This window comes from Ranitomeya variabilis, chromosome 4 (assembly GCF_051348905.1).
Source record: "Ranitomeya variabilis isolate aRanVar5 chromosome 4, aRanVar5.hap1, whole genome shotgun sequence".
Classification (NCBI taxonomy): domain Eukaryota; kingdom Metazoa; phylum Chordata; class Amphibia; order Anura; family Dendrobatidae; genus Ranitomeya; species Ranitomeya variabilis.
The window spans coordinates 510,870,044-510,891,813 of NC_135235.1; the positions used below are offsets into that span (position 1 = coordinate 510,870,044).

Genomic DNA, 21,770 nt, shown 5'->3' on the forward strand with positions numbered 1-21,770 from the left:
AATTCCAGCCAATTCTGCATTGAAAAAGTAAAACAGTGCTCCTTCCCTTCCGAGCTCTCCCGTGCGCATAAACAGGGGTTTACCCCAACATATGGGGTATCAGCGTACTCAGGACACATTGGACAATAACTTTTGGGGTCCAATTTCTCCTGTTCCCCTTAGGAAAATACAAAACTGGGGGCTAAAAAATAATTTTTGTGTAAAAAAAAAAAAATTTTTATTTTCACGGCTCTGCATTATAAACTGTAGTGAAACACTTGGGGGTTCAAAGTTCTCATAACACATCTAGATAAGTTCCTTGGGGGGACTAGTTTCCAATATGGGGTCAATTATGGGGATTTCTACTGTTTAGTTACATCAGGGGCTCTGCAAATGCAACGTGACGCCTGCAGACCAATACATCTAAGTCTGCATTCCAAATGGCGCTCCTTCCCTTCCGAGATCTGCCATGTGCCCAAACGGTGGTTCCCCCCACATATTGGGTATAAGCATTCTAAGGACAAATTGGACAACAACTTTTGGGGTCCAATTTCTCCTGTTACCCTTGGGAAAATACAAAACTGGGGGTGAAAAAATCATTTTCGTGAAAAAATATGATTTTTTATTTTTACGGCTCTGCATTATAAACTTCTGTGAAGCACTTGGTGGGTCAAAGTGCTCATCACACATCTAGATAACTTCCTTAGGGGGTCTACTTTCCAAAATGGTGTCACTTGTGGGGGGTTTCAATGTTTAGGCACATCAGGGGCTCTCCAAACGCAACATGGCGTCCCATCTGAATTCCAGTCAATTTTGCATTGAAAAGTCAAACGGCGCTCCTTCCCTTCTGAGCTCTCCCTTGCGCCCAAACAGTGGTTAACCCCCACATATAGGGTATCAGCGTACTTAGGACAAACTGTACAACAACTTTTGGAGTCCAATTTCTTCTCTTACCCTTGAGAAAATAAAAAATTGGGGGCGAAAAGATCATTTTTGTGAAAAAATATGATTTTTTTATTTTTACGGCTCTGCATTATAAACTTCTGTGACTCACTTAATGGGTCAAAGTGCTCACCACACATCTAGATAAGTTCCTCAGGGGGTCTACTTTCCAAAATGGTGTCACTTGTGGGGGATTTCAATGTTTAGGCACATCAGGGGCTCTCCAAACGCAACATGGCATCTCATCTGAATTCCAGTCAATTTTGCATTGAAAAGTCAAATGGCGCTCCTTCTCATACGAGCTCTGCCATGTGCCCAAACAGTGGTTTACCCCCACATATGGGGTATCGGCGTACTCAGGAACAACTTTTGGGGTCCATTTTCTCCTGCTACCCTTGGTAAAATAAAACAAATTGGAGCTGAAGTAAATTTTTCGTGTAGAAAAGTTAAATGTTCATTTTTATTTAAACATTCCAAAAATTTCTGTGAAACACCTGAAGGGTTAATAAACTTCTTGAATATGGTTTTGAGCACCATGAGGCGTGCAGTTTTTAGAATGGTGTCACACTTGGGTATTTTCTATCATACAGACCCCTCAAAATTACCGTACTTCAAATGAGATGCGGTCCCTAAAAAAAATGGTGTTGTAAAAATGAGAAATTGCTGGTGAACTTTTAACCCTTATAACTCCCTAACAAAAAAAAATGTTGGTTCCAAAATTGTGCTGATGTGAAGTAGACATGTGGGAAATGTTACTTATTAAGTATTTTGTGTGACATATCTCTGTGATTTAATTGTATAAAAATTCAAAGTTGGAAAATTGTGAAATTTTCTAAATTTTCACCAAATTTCTGTTTTTTTTCACAAATAAATGCAGGTAATATCAAAGAAATTTTACCACTATCATGAAGTACAATATGTCACGAGAAAATATTGTGAGAATCACCGGGATCCGTTGAAGCGTTCCAGAGTTATAACCTCATAAAGGGACAGTGGTCAGAATTGTAAAAATTGGCCCGGTCATTAACGTGCAAACCACCCTTGGGGGTAAAGGGGTTAAATAAATGTGCAAAATAAGCATATTTAACAGTGGCAAATGCATTGATTTTTTGGATATTACTTTCTGTGTTGGGGAAGATGGACGGATCGAGACAGATTTGTATAGAAAAAACACTTCCGTTAATTCCCTTTTACACGCCACGTCAGCACATAATCATTCGGTTATTAAAGCCATCCCAGTTGGCCAGTAACTCAGGAACAGGAGGGTTTGCTCTACGGAAACTCCTTTTGAGAGACAATCCACTATTCTTTCTGACAGGTTTAAAGCCAGGGGGTATAGTAACCGTTATATTAAAGCGGGTTAGAAATGAGCTAAGGCAACAGAGAGAGGTGATTTATTGGTACCATCCAAAAAGAAAACTGAAAGGGGTGATTAAGAGTTAAATTTCATCTCCACCTCTAATTGCCGCTGGGAACAGATTTGTGATGTCTTGAAGAAACATTGGCCTGTACTACATACCGACGCCACCCTTGCTGCCCTGATACCACCAGTTCCACGTGTGACGCAGAGGAGAAGCAAAAATATAAGAGACCACCTGGTAAGAAGCCATTATGTGGCAAAACAAAAAACCTTATTTAATTCAGGTGGTCTCAGACATGGATGCTTCCCCTGCGGGTCAGGCGTTGCGTGCCCTAATATACTGAGATGTGGGACCTTCAAGTCATCTGATGGGAGCAGGGAATACACTATCCATGATTATATTTCTTGTAACACCTCACACGTGATTTATTATGCTACCTGTCCCTGCTCCCTGATATACATCGGTCTCACGTCCAGAGAATTAAAGAATAGAACTTGTGAGCACATACGTGACATTTTGGCGGCGAGGGAGGTGTCGGATATTTCTACATTGAAAACCATACCAAGGCACTTCAGGGTGCATCACGGGTCTGACCCCGGTGGCTTGAGGGTAAGAGGAATTGACAGGATTCATGCTGGTATCAGGGGTGGCAACGTTAAACAAACACTCGCTCAACGCGAGTGCAGGTGGATTGTCACCCTTGATACTACGTCTTCTAGGGGACTGAATGAAAAATTGAGTTTTGTACCCTTTCTATGATTTGTTTTTCTGTTGCCCTGTCTGCAAGGGCTTAGATGTCCCCACAGTCTCGTGCGCTAGTTTAATTGTAAATATATCCTGGGAAGAACTAATGAGTCCTTTCTTTTTCTGATTTGTTATGGTTTTAATTGTATGTTGTCTTTGTCTCTTTTAGTTTTTAACTTATCTGGATGTCTTATATGCTGTTTCTTTGATGGATTAATTTTGCCCATTTGGGATCCCACTCGTCGTGGCTATTATTGAAGTTTGCGGATCTGGATCTAGCATCATCAGTTACAAAGACTCACTGTCTGGACAATTTTCACTTAATTTATTGTATGGTCTATTTTGTCCTATGAAAGGAAATGTTGTTTTTTACATTTGTGCGGGTATTTTATTCTGTGAACCTTTATCTAGTATGTCTTATCACACATTATTTAATATTGTAAAATATATCATTATTAGCCATCATGTTATCATGTTGTTGTTCACTATATATTTGTCCTTATTGTCACTTTTCACTCTTGGGTTATTTTATGCCCAGTATATATTGAATTATTGTTCTCTATATTTCCTTGTAATCCTTGCAGGATATAATCAACACTATTTAGTTATTTATATCTTATTTTTTTAACTTCTTTCTTTCACTTCCTTATTGTCTATTTTCACGCATTGGATAAGGTACCCCCTTTTTATTGTTCCTGTTCCTACAGCATTCCATCATAATATAAAGTACCGGTGATAATTAACATAGCCCCAGGATAGGGACTGGGTATGCGCATTATATTATTCATTTGGTCTTCAATAACATGGCTGCTGATAGCACGCATGTGCAGTGTGACTACCTGGCACTGTCTTCCCATCTGTTGTCTATTGAATATGCAGTGCGCATGTCCATTAACGTCATTGGGTGCTAGGTCACCCGCATGTGCAGTGCATGTTGACGGCAGTGGGATAGACGATATGCTGTGTGCAGGGTCATGTGCGCATGCGCCATTTACATTGGCGTGTCTGGGCCCTATAAATGGCGCATCATAGACAGGACTGCTTTACCACTTCCCCTTTGAGAAAGCAGACACGCGACACGTGCGTCAGGGGTTGCGGGGAGTTTGCTTCCATGTCTGGACTTATGATGGGTAAGCACTTTATTTAACGTAGCTCTCTATTTTGGGGCAGTGCATGGGTGCAGTTACCGCCTAGCGATATACATGTGTTAATGGGCATTACCATGTGAATGTTAGTTTGCAGCTGAGTGCGGCTGCCTCCGCTTTCCCATGTCATACTATTGAAATGTTGCTTCTCCTCAGTGTACTGTCTTTGTTTCCTCCTCACTTTATTTCTGATTGACCTTTTTATTTAAGGTGTTTGTTTGTATGATAATTTAATAAAAGATCTTTCTTTTATTTTTGGTGGTGTTTTTCGCCTACTCCCTTTTTTATTGTTTATACCTGATTTCATTATATACTTTGTGGAATGATGTTTAGACTTTTCATTATGGACTCAAACTTTTTATAACAATTCAATTTTGATGATTTTAACTAATGAAAAAGTAGTAATTTTATAATATATACATGTTTTGTAACACTTCTATCGTGGTCTGTTTTAAGCATAATTGCATTGCCAAACACTACTGTGCAGGTTTTTCTTTATTTGACCCTGGACCTTTAACCTTTGTTATTTTTGGCTCCATTTTGCACATTTCAGCAGCCCTTCTCTGCCATGCTTGTTTGTCATTATTACTATGTATCTCAAGAAGGGGGTGAACACTGAAATTCTTTTTAAGGTCCTTAATAAACAAATGTTTGCCATTTATATTACTGGCAGTTTAATTTGAATTTAATTTTTTTGGTGTGCAGTCCAAATGTAGTGACACATTTTATTTTTGGGTCTCTTCATTTGCCGGTCAGCTAGGTTGAAAATGCCAAACTGAGTTGTCGAGGACATCAGCTGCCCTGGGAGTCCTCATGCACTCAAGAACTGTCTCCAGCACAACTGAGTGAGGCTATTTCTCTCTATCAGCAAAATTCACATTTAAGAGCATATAGGCTCATTGGCCTTCCTTTCTTTTTTTTTTCCCCTGGTAGAACTGGTATGGCCTCCCATTAACTTCCTGCAATTGGAATGCGAAGGGTCTAAAGGGGTGCTTGGTTGCCATTTTCTGAGACTTCAAAGACATACAGATAGGGAATTTATTTTGAGCCCCAAATTAAATTTGCTAATAAGGTCTACGCATATTTGTTTTGCTAATTACTTCCCCATCCACTATTTTAAAACTGTGAAAAAAAAGTGTTACTTTTAGCACTCTCACTCAATTTTTACTCTGCCCACTTTGGCAGAGCTGGGATGGGGGCAAGGCGAGTAATGGCGTTGTGCGCAAATCTTACTCCAGCAGGAACTGGAGTAGTTGTGGTGGGGCAAACACCGAGGTACATAACTCCTCCAACGCTCCTGATTCATGAAGTGTACGCCTCTTCATGAATCGGGAGTGTCTGACGCCAGCACATCTCACCAAGGCCAGCGTGAACCACACCAAGCTTGATGAATTGGACCCCAAAATCTGTTACTTTCCTGTGCCACTTTTGGTGCTGCTAAGCCTTCCTTTCAACTATCCAGTTGGTAATCTCTGCAGTCCACAAGGCTGCATTTAGCTGTATTCCTTCGGATTGCAGCTGCCGTTCAATGCGCTCAGGCTCAGTTTAGGGAAGCACTCTAGTAGTGTTTATAGGAGAACTCTATCACAACTAAGGCCATATTCAGATGTTGGTGAGTTCTCGTACACAAAGTCTGAGTTTCATGAGTCTTGGATTCTCTCTTCATCAGTGTGTCACTTTTTACCATCAATGTTTCATCAGATTTTTCTCATTTGCAAAAATAAATATTGCACAGCTTCTCTTATACATTGCAATATTAGAGCACTTTAACATTATTTATGGGGGGCAACTGTCTCTACTAAGAGGGCACTCTACTAAGAGGGCATGATTTATGAATGTATTATGGGGGCACTGTCTCTACTAAGAGGGCATGGTTTATGAATACACTTATAGGGGCACTGTCACTACTTAGGGGTACGGTTTATGAACACATTATGGGGGGGATCTGCCTCTACCAAGAGGGCACTCTGCCTCTACCAAGAGGGCACTCTACTAAGAGGGCATGGTTTATGAATACATTATGGGGGCACTGTCTCTACTAAGAGGGCATGGATTATGAATACACTTATAGGGGCACTGTCACTACTTAGGGGTACGGTTTATGAATACATTATGGGGGGGATCTGCCTCTACCAAGAGGGCACTCTACTAAGAGGGCATGGTTTATGAATACATTATGGGGGCACTGTCTCTACTAAGAGGGCATGGATTGTGAATACACTTATAGGGGCACTGTCACTACTTAGGGGTACGGTTTATGAATACATTATGGGGGGGATCTGCCTCTACCAAGAGGGCACTCTACTAAGAGGACATGGTTTATGAATATATTATGGGGGCACTGTCTCTACTAAGAGGGCATGGTTTATGAATACACTTATAGGGGCACTGTCACTACTTAGGGGTACGGTTTATGAATCGCTCTGGCACTATTATTTATGGGGGAGTTCTCCGTCACTCTCTAGAGTTGCACTCTGGGTTATTCTAAGGGCCTGTTTACAGTCTTTGCTTAGTTTTTGGCGTGATAACTCTCAAAAACTGGGGAGTTTCTACTTAAAAATCTCTGGGAGTGAACATGTCCAATAATTTTCTGGAGGCACTCAGTCACTGGTTAGGAGGCACTCTGCAGTTGAGGGAGGCACTCTTGCACTGTTTAGGTGGGCTCTAGATATGGAGCATGGTGTTGTCCTTATCTGGGCATTATAAGGCCCTGTCACCTTTCTTTCTGAATAAAATATGACAGCGTAATCTCTGCTCGGTTCTCTATGTGATTAAACAACGCACTAACAGCCTCCATAAGCTCGTACTACATTTCCAGCAGCCCCTGCCTGTTACACGATAACATGGATAACTGCAAGAAGGGCTCCTCTGCCAAAATAATCGAGTCACTGACAGGGGGTTTATAGGATTTGTAGTTTTATTACAGCGGGACTTAACTATGATGCATGAGAACCAAGACTACATTTACCAGAGAGCTTTGCTTACGGCGCTGTTCATCACGTGATTCGTAGCTGGCCAATCAGGTGACACTGCCTATTGTCTGCTTCCTAAGATTTCGGACGGGAAGATACAGGTAGGCTTGTACTTATCTGACGAGGGAGTGTGAGTAAATAGCGGGTAGTCGGCGGCGCTCACACTCACCAGTGATGGCGGCGGCCGGCTGCCTCCATCATACACAGCGCTGCGCACAATACCAGCGCTGTCTGTGTATTACCGCTGTTATACAGGTGGCATCGGTCTGTAGGAGCCGCACTGGGGTCATCCAGTGACTGTATGCGATTGTAGCATGCAGCTGAGATGAGGGACTGGTGCAGATTTAAAGGGGGTCTCCATATAACTATGGGGGGACTTAAACCCAACAATGGGGAAGTAGAGCTGCCTCGCCTAACGACCCGACCCCGGTAATTACGGCAGGAGCGGTGGCGAAGCATCCAACTTTATAGAACGGACAGAGGGACAAGTGATTGAGGTTTTCTAGGCTAAGCCGCGCCTCACGCAATCCGCCCAGCACATCACTGCACAGCGGCGAGAACATGGTGTCCTGTGCTACCGTACGGCGCAGGTACAGAGAGGTCATCAGTAGAGTAAGGCCGGGTTTATACTTGCGTTTGGCTGCTCTATGGACTTCCTCCCTTAAGCTCCGCCTTCCGCATGCGTCCTGCGTACCTATCTTTAACAATGGGTACGCAGGGACATGCGTTGTATGCGGCGTTTTGACGTGCCCGCCGAATGCAAAATGTTGCATTTTCTCGCAGTCGGTGGGCACATAAAAACGCCGCATACAACACATGTCCTTGCGTACCCAATTTTAAAGGGAACCTGTTGCCCCCAAAATCGAGGGTGAGCTAAGCCAACCAGCATCAGGGGCTTATCTACAGCATTCTGGAGTGCTGTAGATAAGCCCCGATGTAACCTGAAAGATGAGAAAAAGAGCTTAGATTATACTCACCTGGGCGGGCGGTCCGATCCGGTGGGTGTCGCGGTCCGATCCGGCACCTCCCATCTTCTTAGGATGACGTCCTCTTCTTGTCTCCACGCTGCGGCTCCGGCACAGGCGTACTTTGTCTACCCTGTTGAGGGCAGAGCAAAGTACTGCAGTGCGCAGGTGCCGGGAAAGGTCAGAGAGGTCACAGTGCCTGCGCACTGCAGTACTTTACTCTGCCCTCAACAGGACAGACAAAGTACGCATGCGCCGGAACTGCAGCGTGAAGACCATAAAAGGACGTCATCTGATGAAGATGGGAGGCCCCGGACATCGACGCCCATTGGACCGCAGCCGGACCGCCCCTGGGTGAGTATAATCTAACCTCTTTTCCTCATCTTTCAGGATACATCGGGGCTTATCTACAGCATTACAGAATGCTGTAGATAAGCCCCTGATGCTGGTGGGCTTAGCTCACCCTCAATTTTGGGGGTGACAGGTTCCCTTTAAAGATAGGTACGTAGGACGCATGTGGAAGTAGGCAGAGCTTAAGGGAGGATGTACGCAGACTAGCCAACCACAAGTGTGAACTTAGCCTTAGTACAAACCTATATGTCCATTTCATCAGCCATGACTCTGGTCTGCGACCGCCACACGGGAGCCGGTGTACTGCCTCTTACCTGCCGGCAGCATTGGCAGCTCTTCTCATTGGCTGGCGTGATGTCATTGTAGTGTTGTGTGAGGGCTCGATGAGAAGAGCACAAGGCGGCCACAGACCAGTGTCGGAATGTACGGATCAATGTGCACCAGTTCTAGAGGAGAATTTCTCCCAGAGCACAGCCCCCCTCCTGTCTGTTCTTAAGGGGTCTACACAGCTGATCACCCATCCACCTATAATTGTTAGATCAGCGTGGGTCGCATCAGTCACCGGAACAGGACATGTACTCCCTGGACAAAGACCATGGCCCTAAAATAAGGAAGGACGCTGCAATACAGAATGACTGTGCAAACCAAATCCAGGCGCTCGGTGCTTACCGGCGGGGCCAATCCTTTATATACACGTTCCACCTGCTTGTTTTTCCTCTATCTCCTCCCTTCTCTGGCCTTATGATGCCAGAGCCGTCCATCAAAGAAGAGGAGGGTGGAGATAGAGGGAATTCAAGCAGGTGGGAAGGTGTATATAAATGATTGGCCCCGCCATGAAGCACCAGGAGCGGTCATGTTATCTGGTCCCTGGGGGCACCACCCTGAACAATCCAGGACCTGAGTTGAACCTGTTGGGGTGTAACCAGAACGCATGGTTCTGTAGGCCATAAAATACAAGGTCCTTCATATATGCATTGGCCCAAAGTGACAAGCCAGTGCGGAGAAAACCCAGTAATAAAGGTTCTGCAAATCGGCCTGGAGGGTTGTCTAGACTGTACTTCATCCCGCCCCCTAATGCGCTCATTTACTTTTCGATAGCTAAGCCAGACCCTCCACCATGAAGGAGAAAGGGTGTGACTTGGCTATTGCAATGAGCCAGTCAGCCAGCCCCCTTCACACAAAGAACTGATAATATGCCAACAGGAAACAATTTTTGGATTAATTAGTTTCTGGCACGTTATTACGTGACTAATTGGAAATCGCCCAATTAGTAGAGAGAAACGGATCTATCGCTCACAGGGCCGGCCATACACCTGCTGATTGTGTCACTTATTACATCACTACAGAGCTGTCACTTTTCTTTATAGCGTTTCACAATGTCTGCACAAGGAACAGAAAACGAATCGTCTCAGTATTCAGCGTTGGGTCCTTCATACGAAATCAAAGCAGCGCAGGAAAGCCAGGAGGCGTCCCTCAACGTAAGTGATAAAGAATGGGTTGCCATGCGCCATTGACCGTTTTGGGGGTAGATTCATCCAAGCGTTTGCGCCATAAAAGTGGCGTAAGAGCTTTGAAAAGTAAAAAACAATTGGTACAACATAGAGTTGCCCAAAAGTTTTGCAATTTTTGATGTTTTAACACAAATTTGAATCCCCTTTCCTAAAGTGAGCGGGAGGTGGCGACGCCATCAAACTCCTCAAGAGTGGCGGATTTTATACTGCTCCAGTGCTTGACTAGAGTAGCATTTCTGCGGCAGGTCACAGAGGCACATGCCACTTAGGAGAGGCGACAAACCCCATGAATTCAGTGTCTGCTGCTCCTGCAAGACTGGCATAGTGCAGTTGGGTGTTATGCCAGTCCTGATGAATCGGATCCATTGTTCTTCATCTTCATGTGGTTACCCCAGTAAGGTCTTATCCACACATTCATGCCCGTTTTGCTGTTATTTTTCCTTGGTTTACTCTTTTTCCCATCTGTTTTTCGGTCCTTGTGCCCACTTTGATCATTTATCAAAAACCGATATAGGCTTTTCCTAGCAACCAGTCAGGAAACATGGACAGCGCTACATTGCCACTAGGAAGCGGGTTCATTCAGAGGTTGGGTTTTTTTATTTATTTTTTTTACAAAAAAAAAAAATGAATTGCTCCACAGACTATAATGTATCAGTGTGCTTTCACTGAAAAATACTTACGTCGTGTGAATGAGGCCTAAGCGAGAACTATCAGAAGACGGAGATATATTACTGTGGTACATTGATTGGAGAAATAACTGTAATAATTTTGCAGTAAATCCATGTAAACGGATCAATAAAGGAATTTTCCACTTTTTTTATATTGATGACTTATTCTTATGAATGGATCATCAATATCAGACCAGTGGGGGTCCTACACCTGGCAACTCAATGACCAGCTGTTATGGTGGCTTATGGCAGCTGTAGTTAGTGGCTGTTGGTGAGACCTGTAGATCTGCTTTCATTCTCTTCTAATACATAGTGCAGTACCAGGCAGTGGCCACTAAACATAGCGGCGCTGTAGTGTTCTGCTGCCTATACTGCTTGTGTCAGGCCATCACCAGAGATCATACCAGCTGATTGTTGGGAGACTCCTCTCCCCATGGTTCTAATATTGAACAATGGATCATCAATCAGAAGTGTAGGTCACTAGGTAAGGTCTCTATAATATGCTTTTTGTCATAAGTTGAAGTTAATGATTTTCTGTTTCAGAGTCCTCATGACAACACTTCTGTTCCTGGCAACTTAGATTTATAGGGCTAATGGTACTTATAGCCAGAAATTCAGAATCCAGCTTTTATATTTCTAGCACAGGTAAGCAAATTTGTGAAAGTAGTGGAGGAACAGGAAGATTTGTTACAGGGAGGCACAAAAGCATCTCTGATGCTCTTAAAGGGTACTTACACTTTTTTTTTCTTTCTCTAACATGACTGATCAATTCACTCCAGATTGGTGGGAGGTCCAAATCCTGTGACCACCACCGATCACTCCAAACACTTGTCACTTTGGCTTTCTATGAGTTCATAAGCCACTCGGTGTGTGCACTCATGTAGGAGCATACCGTTCTGCTACCTGAGCTGCGCTGGAACATAAAAAAAAGTGTAGTTGCCCTTTAACACAGCCAAGTTTTAAAATCGGGGTTCCTTTTGTTTCTACTGACAGATCACTATAAGACTAGCTCGGTTGAGTCGCAGAGTGGACTATAATTTACTTTACCTTTAGGTTTAGATTCCATTTTGCAAAAAATCATGTTGTATAATTGTATTTTATTTAAGTTGAGCTTTTGTAGAACTGAGAAGGAACAATATTAAATGTGATTAAAATATTGCATATCAGTCTAAATATACATATGTCAGTTATAGCGTAGAATGGGCAAGGACCCCTACCGCCCCTGCTTGCAACAAGCAGAAGTCGGCTAATGAAAGTCATTTAAGGAAGTATAAATGCGGTGCAAGTTCCTCTTTGTGGATCTGGTGTTGTCGCTCTCTGGAGGCGAGAGGATCAGGGTTAGGGTCACAGGTTTATTTAGAGGGGTTCTCCATATTGAACAAACCTCCCATGTTAAAAAGGTCCTTTGCCAATGATCTGATCACCTAGTATCACCTGTACCAGCCTGCAAATCAATGTTCATTTAATGGCTTGTTTAGACCTCCCAACCAGGATTCAATGTGCACAGAGAGGCCATTAATGATGGTTCTGTGCGTTTGGAATATGTTCATTATCACCAACACTTGTCCTGTTGTACACAGGGCTTTGCGCTGCCGAGTGTAATCGTTTTAATACCAGCATAACAAACCAATCACCGGATAATCAAGAGTTCTGTTTATCAGGGGAATGGCGGGATGTTTACAGACCCTGATCCGCAAACAAGAACCCTAGCGAAAGCCCGATTCCATGGAATCAATAGTGCTATGTAAATAATAATAATAATTGTTAAATTCTCGGCAGCGCCTCCTCAGGGGAAACGAAGCATTACATAGTGTCGATATAAATCAGTTGGTTGGCTGTGTAATGCAGGGTAGGTTCTCCAGAAAATAAAACTTTGTACCCAATGTAATAGGTGAGGATCCTGAACAGATGACCTTTTCTATTACGGTATCTTAGAATTTCCTAATAGGATCTATAGAGCAATAGACTTTCGAAACTGGGAAATCCCTTTAAATAATAAACCCACTGCCCTTGTGCCTTGGCAATGGCTGCGTCCAGTGTATTTGTGGAGCTGTTAGTTTGGTTCCCCTAATAAAGGTAATAAATAAATAAAGTCTAAATAAAGTCTTTACACTTTAAATGGGAACGGTTCTTTCAACAAACTTTACTTAAATCAATAGTACAAGTGAATATTTCTGATAAGAAATATTACATTGTTCACTTCTGAGCCACTTTTTCCCTTCCACCCTGCCTCCTGAACTAACCATCCACTCTGGGGGAGGGAAACTAAAATCCATCATGCTCCAGACAAGGAGGACTGCCAGCTCAGTGAAGTGTCAGGTTACAACAGCCGTTATACTCTCTGAAGGAGAAGGAGACTGACAAAGGTCATGCCGAGCTTTTTAAGTGTAGGTTCACAGTTTTTTTTATGTGGATTTTGAAACGAATACTCGTTGAATACACTTTGTTGTGGATTGTAAAGCTGATCAGCTTGTAAAACCACAAAAAAATTGTGTGAACCTAGATTAGCATGTATTTTAGCTCATCCCAGAGCTGGATTCACATCTACACTGCGCTGCTGCATAATTTCCTCCATGCTTCTGTTTGTGTGCTATTTTAGGAATGAAGAGCAGGAATCCATCTCTTGGTGCTGTGCTGCACATGGGGTGTATCATGGCAGCTTGTTCCACTGAGAGGGAACTGAGATTTAAATGGGAGAGCGAGCTTCACCAGAAGAAAAGTGGTGAATAATGTAGGGTACAAGTCATATAATGGCCAGAGATGATGGTATTCCTCATTTACTCTCAAATGGTCGATTTATTCTGATGTTAGTAGTAATTATAGTTACTATTTTTTTTTTTTTTACTTCTATCTAAACAGGTATCCACATCTGATGCCAATCATGAGGCGGAGGACAAACCTTTTAGTGTTAATGAATCAGCAGCTCTAATTTCAGGTGAGAGTTTGTGTCCATTACCATACAATATGTGTATCTTACAGAGGAGCTGTCAGTTCTTCTAAAGGGTTCAGTAAAACTTGGAATCCACACAAAGTACCGTATATACTCGAGTATAAGCCGAGATTTTCAGCCCAAATTTTTGGGCTGAAAGTTCCCCTCTCGGCTTATACTCGAGTCACGGTCGGCGGGTGAGGGGGAGAGAGGTCTGTCATATACTCACCTGCTTCCGGTGCTCCTGGCGCTCCCCCTGCCTGTCCCATGGTCTTCGGGTGCCGCAGCTCTTCCCCTGTTCAGCGGTCACGTGGGACCGCTCATTAAAGTTATGAATATGGACTCCACTCCCATAGGGGTGGAGCCGCATATTCATTTCTCTAATGAGCGGTACCGGTGACCGCTGACAGAGGAAGAGGCTGCGGCACCCGGAGACCATCTGTCCGGGATAAGGAGCCAGGGACACCGGGAGCAGGTGAGTATTACATATTTACCTGTCCACGTTCCGGGCGCCGCTCCGTCTTCCCGTACTCTTGCTCTGACTGTTCAGGTCAGAGGGCGTGATGACATACTAATCTGCTCGCCGCCCTCTGCCTGAACAGTCAGTGCGGAGAGACGCCGAGACGGGACGCTGAGGAGCTGCGGGCAGCAAGAGAGGTGAGTATGTCATTTTTTTTTTATTGCAGCAGCAGCATTATATGTTGCACAGCTTTATATGGAGCATCTATGGGGCCATAATGAACGGTGCAGAGCATTCTATATGGCACAGCTTTATATGGAGCATCTATGGGGCCATAATGAACGGTGCAGAGCATTCTATATGGCACAGCTTTATATGGAGCATCTATGGGGCCATAATGAACGGTGCAGAGCATTCTATATGGCACAGTTTTGTATGGAGCATCTATGGGGCCATAATGAACGGTGCAGAGCATTCTATATGGCACAGCTATATATGGCTCATCTATGGGGCAATAATCAACGGTATGGAGCATTATATATGGCACAGCTTTATATGGAGCATCTTATGGGGCAATAATGAACAGTATGGAGCATTATATGTGGCACAGCTTTATATGGAACATCTTATGGGGCAATAATGAACAGTATGGAGCATTATATGTGGCACCGTTTTATATGGAGCATCTTATGGGGCCATAATGAAATGTATGGAGCATTCTATATGGCACAGTTTTATATGGAGCATCTATGGGGCCATAATGAAATGTATGGAGTATTATATATGGCACAGCTTTATATGGAGCATCTTATGGGGCAATAATGAACAGTATGGAGCATTATATGTGGCACAGCTTTATATGGAGCATCTTATGGGGCAATAATGAACGGTATGGAGCATCTATTTTTATTTTTGAAATTCCCCGGTAGCTGCTGCATTTCCTACCCTAGGCTTATACTCGAGTCAATAAGTTTTCCCAGTTTTTTGTGGCAAAATTAGGGGGGTCGGCTTATACTCGAGTGTATACGGTAATCATTCTGGCGCATCTTTTCTTAAAACTCTGCAGTGTGCCATTCCACTGGACATGTAAAAAAGCCTTGTGGAGTGGGTATTACTGTTTCCCTGGTAACTAGGGTGTGTGCCACTAGTTTCTTGCTCATTGCTGAGCTAAAAAACAACCTTTCCAGAAGATAAGATGTGGATGTTCAGCTTGTTGCAATGTCCTCCTTTTTCATCTCCATGATCTATTCCTGGATGACTTAGATAAAGGAGCTTGTGTCATAAAACAAGAACATCAAAGGGGTTTTCAAAAAAAAACATCACCAGACACAGTTTGTCTTTAAAAAAAAAAAAAAAAAACATACCCAAAAACTGCGCTTTATTCACTCTCCTCGGGTACAACATTTGCTTCATGTGTCTATTATTTTTTGAAGTGCTGATGTCACAGCAACAGCACTGCAGCCAATCATTGAAATTGGTGACCCTGAGGGGCTAGTGCCCTCTAGTCTGGGAGAGCCACTGAGCTTCCTGACTTGCCCAGAGCTGTGGACATGTCAGTGCTGCAGGCAAAGACTTGGCACTGGGCCAGGAGAATGTGACTAACACACAGCTTAGGCTACGTTCACATTTGCGTTGTGCGCTGCAGCGTCGGCGCCGCAACGCACAACGCAAACAAAAACGCAGCAAAACGCATGCACAACGCTGCGTTTTGCGCCGCATGCGTCCTTTTTTTCATTGATTTTGGACGCAGCAAAAATGCAACTTGCTGCGTCCTCTGCGCCCGGACGCGTGCGCCGCAGTGACGCATGCGGCGCAAAACGCAAGTGCGACGCATGTCCATGCGCCCCCATGTTAAATATAGGGGCGCATGACGCATGCGGCGCCCGACGCTGCGGCGCCCGACGCTGCGGCGCAGACCGCAAATGTGAACTTAGACTTATTGGTTTGTGGGTTTTTTTTGTACAAACTGTGCCACTTTATGACCCCATAAATGCAGGCATGTGTTTCTTTTTTTGTACATAATAGGGTGCAACATACAGAATTGCTCACTACATTATGGTCGGATTGTATGCTATACAAATATACTATATTGCACGCAAACACGGAGCTCCTATGAGTAACACGCATCATTAAAAAGAGCATATAATAAAGCGAATGATCATGCATGCATTTAATTTTTCTCTATATATATTTTATCTTTTTGAAATTGCAATGAACTATGAGTAATATCGCTATACTAGCACATCTACTGTTATCAGGAATTGCAATATACTTTGCGCGACTATGGGTTCTGCAAGTGTATCACTAATATTGTGTTAAAAAAAATTGTTGATCAGTATTTTTAGAATTTAAAGGGGTTGCCCTCTACTGGGGCAACCCGCTATCAATCCGTATGATTTCCTCTCTTAAAATAACTCTTATACTCGCCGACGTTCCAGCAGTGTCACCACTGTCTCTCCCACCGATTGCATAACAGTGTGACGTCACGCAAACTCTGGCCAATCAGTGGCCGCTTCACTCCACCCACATGTGGACATATCCTATACATCCATAGGAAGAGCGAGTAAGCGATTTGTCCAAAGGCAGGGAAAGTGAAGTGGCCATTGATAGGCCGCAGGGTTCGCTTGACGTCACACTGTTACAAGACTGCTGGGAGAGAGAGTGCCGACAATGCTGGAATATCGAAGAGAATATAAAAGCTATTATTTTAAAAGGAGGAAACATACAGATTGAGAAAGGGTTCTCCCAGGACTGGACAGCCCCTTTGAAGTAATGGGAGGTTAAATTGTAAAAGTAAGGACACGTCGACATCTATGGGGGACTTTTAGGTCGTTGATGTACACAGAATAAGTGACTTGTTACTCTTGTCACAGCCGTAGAGCTTTAATTTGTGCCTAAATATTTATAGGGTAATTTAAACTTTTCTTTTTTTTACCTAAATGAATAGTTCAAGGGAAAGTAAGACACTTTGTAATACAGTCATGGCTCATGGTGTTGGCACCCTTGAAACTGTTCCAATCAAATCCTGCCGTGGGAAAGGTCATAGAGGCCCGGCACCTGCGCACTGCAGTACTTTGCTCTGCCCTCAACAGGACAAATCAGTACACCCGCGCCGGAGCCGCGGCAGGAAGACAAGAAGAGGAAGTCATCGTATGAAGATGGGAGACGCCGGACTGGACCGTGACGCCCATCGGACCGGACAGCAGCCGGACCGCCCCTGGGTGAGTATAATATAACCTCTTTTTCTCATCTTTCAGGATACATTGGGGGCTTATCTACAGCATTCCAGAATGCTGTAGATTAGCCCCTGATGCCGGTGGCCGTAGCTCATATACGATTTTTGAGGTGACAGATTACCTTTAATGACCGGAGCTTTTTTGTTTTTTTCGATTTTGCGTTTTCGTTTTCACTCCCCTCCTTGCCAGAGCCATAACTTTTTTATGGCTTGTTTTTGTGAGGGCTTGTTTTTGCGGGACGAGTTGTACTTTTGAGCGACACCATTGGTTTTACCATGTCATGTACTAGAAAATTGGGAAAAAAGTCCAAGTGCGGTGAAATTGCAAAAAAAGTGCAATCTCAAACTGTTTTTTGTTTGGCTTTTTTGCTAGGTTCGCTAAATGCTAAAATTGACCTGCTATTATGATTCTCCAGGTCAGTACGAGTTCATAGACACCAAACATGTCTAGGTTCTTCTTTATTTAAGTGGTGAAAAAAAATTCCAATCTTTGCTTTAAAAAAAATTGCGCACTTTTACAATACCCGTAACGTCTCCATTTTTCGTGATCTGGGGTGAGTGAGAGCTTATTTTATGCGTGACGAGCTGACGTTTTTAATGATACCATTTTGGTGCAGATACGATCTTTTGATCGCCTGTTATTGTATTTTAATGCAATGTCGCAGTGACCAAAAAAAGTAATTCTGGCGTTTAGCGATCAGGATATTCCTTTTTTTTAAAATTGATAGATCGGGCGATTTTGAACTCAGGGATACTAAATATGTGTAGGTTTGATTTTTTTTCTATTTTATTTTGAATGGGGCAAAAGGGGGGAATTTAATCTTTTATATTTTGTTGTTTTTTTTTTTCATATTCTTAAAAAAGATTTTTTTTTTAATTTTGGCATACTTCAATAGCCTTCATGGGAGCCTAGAAGCTGCCACAACTCGATCGCCTCTGCTACATAGAGGCGGTGCTCAGGTCACTCCTATGTTGTAGAATTGCAGCATTGCTATAAACGCAGACCACAGGGTGGCACTCATAGCAATCCGGCAACAACAACCATAGAGGTCTTCAAGAGGCCTCTGGCTGTCATGCCGACGCACCAATGACCCCCGATCACGTGACGGGGGGGGGGGTCACCGATGCACGCATTTCCTGCCGGATGGCCTGAAGCGCTTGTTAAATGCCGCTGTCAGAGTTTCACAGCAGCTTTTAACTAGATCGCGATTCCGCCCGCATCTATTGTGGGCACGTTAGCTGTTCAAAACAGCTGACATGTCTCGGTTTTGATGCAGGCTCACCGCCGGAGCCCGCATCAAAGCGGAAATTCTGCCATCTGCCGTACTACTCCGTCCGATAGCAGAAAGGGGTTAAAATTGCTGATGGGAGAAGGCATCCTTCAAATATGAGAGATCTGAAGCAATTTGCAAATGAGAGTTCAAAAACTCCAGTTGAGAGGTGTAAGAAGCTTGCTGATGGTTATAGTAAGCATTTGGTTGCAGTTATTTATTCCAAAGGGTGTGCAACCAAATATTAAGTTGATGATGCCAACAATTTTGTGCGGCCCATTCTTGGGGATTAGTGTGAAATTATGTCTAATTTGCCTGTTTTTCTGTTTTGTGTTATTCCAATACACACAAAGGAAAGAAACATGTATAGCAAAACGTGTAATTGCAAGAATTTATTTTCAGGAACTATATCAGGGGTCCCAACACTTTTAGCCATGACTGTGTATCTTGATAAGATAAATGACTCCTTCCTCCACGTGTTAGTTTCTTATTCTCTCCTACAGTGATCATTCAATCAAACTGCTAAAATCTGGCTACATTTCTGGCCTAAGTTTTTGTTGAATTACAGCTGCTGCCTATGGAAGTGTATGGAAAGGGGATGGGGAGAGAATGGAGGGGGAAAGAGGCAGAATACACAGAGAAGCTGCTGAGGCTTCCAGTGAATTGGACCTACCGAGAGGAAAACTGCTGGATAATGTTGGAAGCAGGCCATGTAAGGGCCAGGAATGGTGTTATTCCTTATAACCGGTTTTACTGAAAAAGACAGTTGCACTGTAACCCTTAGGGTGCTTTCAGATTGCTTTCTGTGTCCCCATTGGAACATACTGTAAGTCTGAAATCCCCCACAAAACAGGGTCTGGATGCATCAGCCAACGGAGCCATATGCTGTAATGGTCACAGCAGAGTGCCGTGCATCATTTTTGTGCGTGTACGCCTACAGGATGCATACTTTCATACATAGTGACCTGCGTCTGAGTGTCCACCTCCTGTAGGCGTACACACTCAAAAAAAAGTACACGGCAGAGCTCATGTTCTTTCTACTGCCACCTTTACAGTCTATTGGCCTCTTCGGTGCATGCGTCCGGACCTCGTTTTGCGAGGGGATTTTGGACACCTGCCCCAACAGGGACACAGAACGCAATGTGAAAGCACCCTTATCTGTTGGAATTGTATAACCTTTCTTTTTCTGTTTTTCGTTTTTTTTCTTCATTAGAAGTACCTGTTAAACAGTCCACAGACCACTTCACCGCACCTTTACTTCCAGAACAAGTGTCCGACATCACCATTTCTCCACCAGCTCCAGAAGTATCCAAAAGACAACATCATGAGGAATCTCCTCCAAACATTGGTGTGGAGAATGTCCAGAATTTTTCCAGCAAAGACTCTGGCAGCGCAGCTCCTACTGCTGACGTAGAAGACTTGAATGATTTTCTTATAGATGGCGCAGATGCATTTCATTGTGATATTGAAGAGCGAGCTAGCGCTGATCTTGAAAGCATGTCTTACCCACCAGCATTCAACCCGCACATTAGGGGAATGATTGATAAGCCGTATGGGTGTAAGTTTTGTACCCGCAGGTTCTCCCACAGATCAAGCCTCTATCGACATCAGAAAAGTCACTCTGGAGAGAAGCTCTACAAATGTCCTGACTGTAACAAATCCTTCACTAACTCCTCAAATCTCAGCGTTCATTCCAGAATCCACACCGGGGAGAAACCGTATGAGTGCAACAGCTGCGGCAAGAAGTTTACACGCAAATTTGCGCTTGACCAGCACGTGAAAATCCACAAACAGGATAAGTTATATATATGCTCCCACTGTGGAAAGAGCTATTCAGACTATTTCTTTCTCTTGAAACATCAACAAATGTATATTCCCGACAGTATTATGAAATAAACCACGTCATATCCATGTTGTCCTGATTTTATTATCGCTAATTCCTAACCTGCCTTGTCTCCAGCCCATGTATTGTTGTGTAATATGTGGAAAAAAGTTATTGATCCATTAAAAACAAACAAAAACAGTTAAAAGTAAAAAAAAAAAAGGGCATCATGAAAAAAAAAAATCCTATGCGTTTGGTATCTAGAAATATGTAAGGTTCTTCATCATGGCATAACGGTAAGTCAGTCCTTTGGTCAATTTATATGTCTGAACTTAATTACTTCTCTAAGGAACTCTATCCCAAACTGGGTGTGCATATATATATTCCAAGGTTCAGAGGAGAACAAAGAGACAGCAAGGCATACCGTATATACTCGAGTATAAGCCGAGATTTTCAGCCCAAATTTGTGCCCCTCTCGGCTTATACTCGAGTCACGGTCGGCGGGTGAGGGGGAGAGGGCGCTGAGGCATACTTACCTGCTTCCGGGGCTCCTGGCGGCCGTGTGCCGCAGCGCTTCCCGTTCAGCGGTCACGTGGGACCGCTCATTAGAGAAATTAATAGGCTGCTCCACCTCCCATAGGGGCGGAGCCACATATTCATTTCTCTAATAAGCGGTAACGGTGACCGCTGATAGAGGAAGAGGCTGCGGCACCGAAGACCAGCTGTCCGGGGGAAGGAGCGGGACGCCGGGAGCAGGTAAGTGTTACATATTCACCTGTCCGCGTTCCACACCCCGGGCGCCGCTCCATCATCCCGGCGTCTCTCCGCACTGACTGTGCAGGTCAGAGGGCGCGATGACGCATATAGTGTGCGCGCCGCCCTCTGCTTGATCAGTCAGTGCAGAGAGACGACGGGACGGGACGCTGAGGAGCTGCAAGCAAGAGTGGTGAGTATGTCATTTTTTGCAGCAGCAGCAGCAATGGCACAGCTTTCTATGGCACATCTATGGGGCAATAATGAACGGTGCAGAGCACTATATGGCACAGCTATGGGGCAATAATGAACAGTGCAGAGCACTATATGGTACAGTTATGGGGCAATAATGAACGGTGCAGAGCACTATATGGCACTGCTATGGGGCAATAACGAACGGTGCAGAGCACTATATGGCACAGCTATGGGGCAATAATGAACGGTGCAGAGCACTATATGGCACAGCTATGGGGCAATAACGAACGGTGCAGAGCACTATATGGCACAGCTATGGGGCAATAATGAACGGTGCAGAGCACTATATGGCACAGCTTTCTATGGTACAGCTATGGGGCAATAATGAACGGTGCAGAGCACTATATGGCACAGCTATGGGGCAATAACGAACGGTGCAGAGCACTATATGGCACAGCTATGGGGCA

At 43.9% G+C, this 21,770-nt stretch overlaps 1 protein-coding gene across 1 annotated transcript; it reads left to right on the forward strand.

Annotated features, from left to right (window-relative positions):
- The first annotated feature begins 7,124 nt into the window (after positions 1–7,124).
- On the forward strand, positions 7,125–20,468 carry LOC143765434 (uncharacterized). Its single transcript, XM_077252094.1, has 4 exons — positions 7,125–7,244; positions 9,827–9,937; positions 13,498–13,573; positions 19,747–20,468. The coding sequence occupies exons 2-4, from the start codon at positions 9,836–9,838 to the stop codon at positions 20,427–20,429; spliced, it is 861 nt and encodes a 286-aa protein (XP_077108209.1). The 5' UTR covers positions 7,125–7,244; positions 9,827–9,835; the 3' UTR covers positions 20,430–20,468.
- Positions 20,469–21,770: the final 1,302 nt, after the last annotated feature.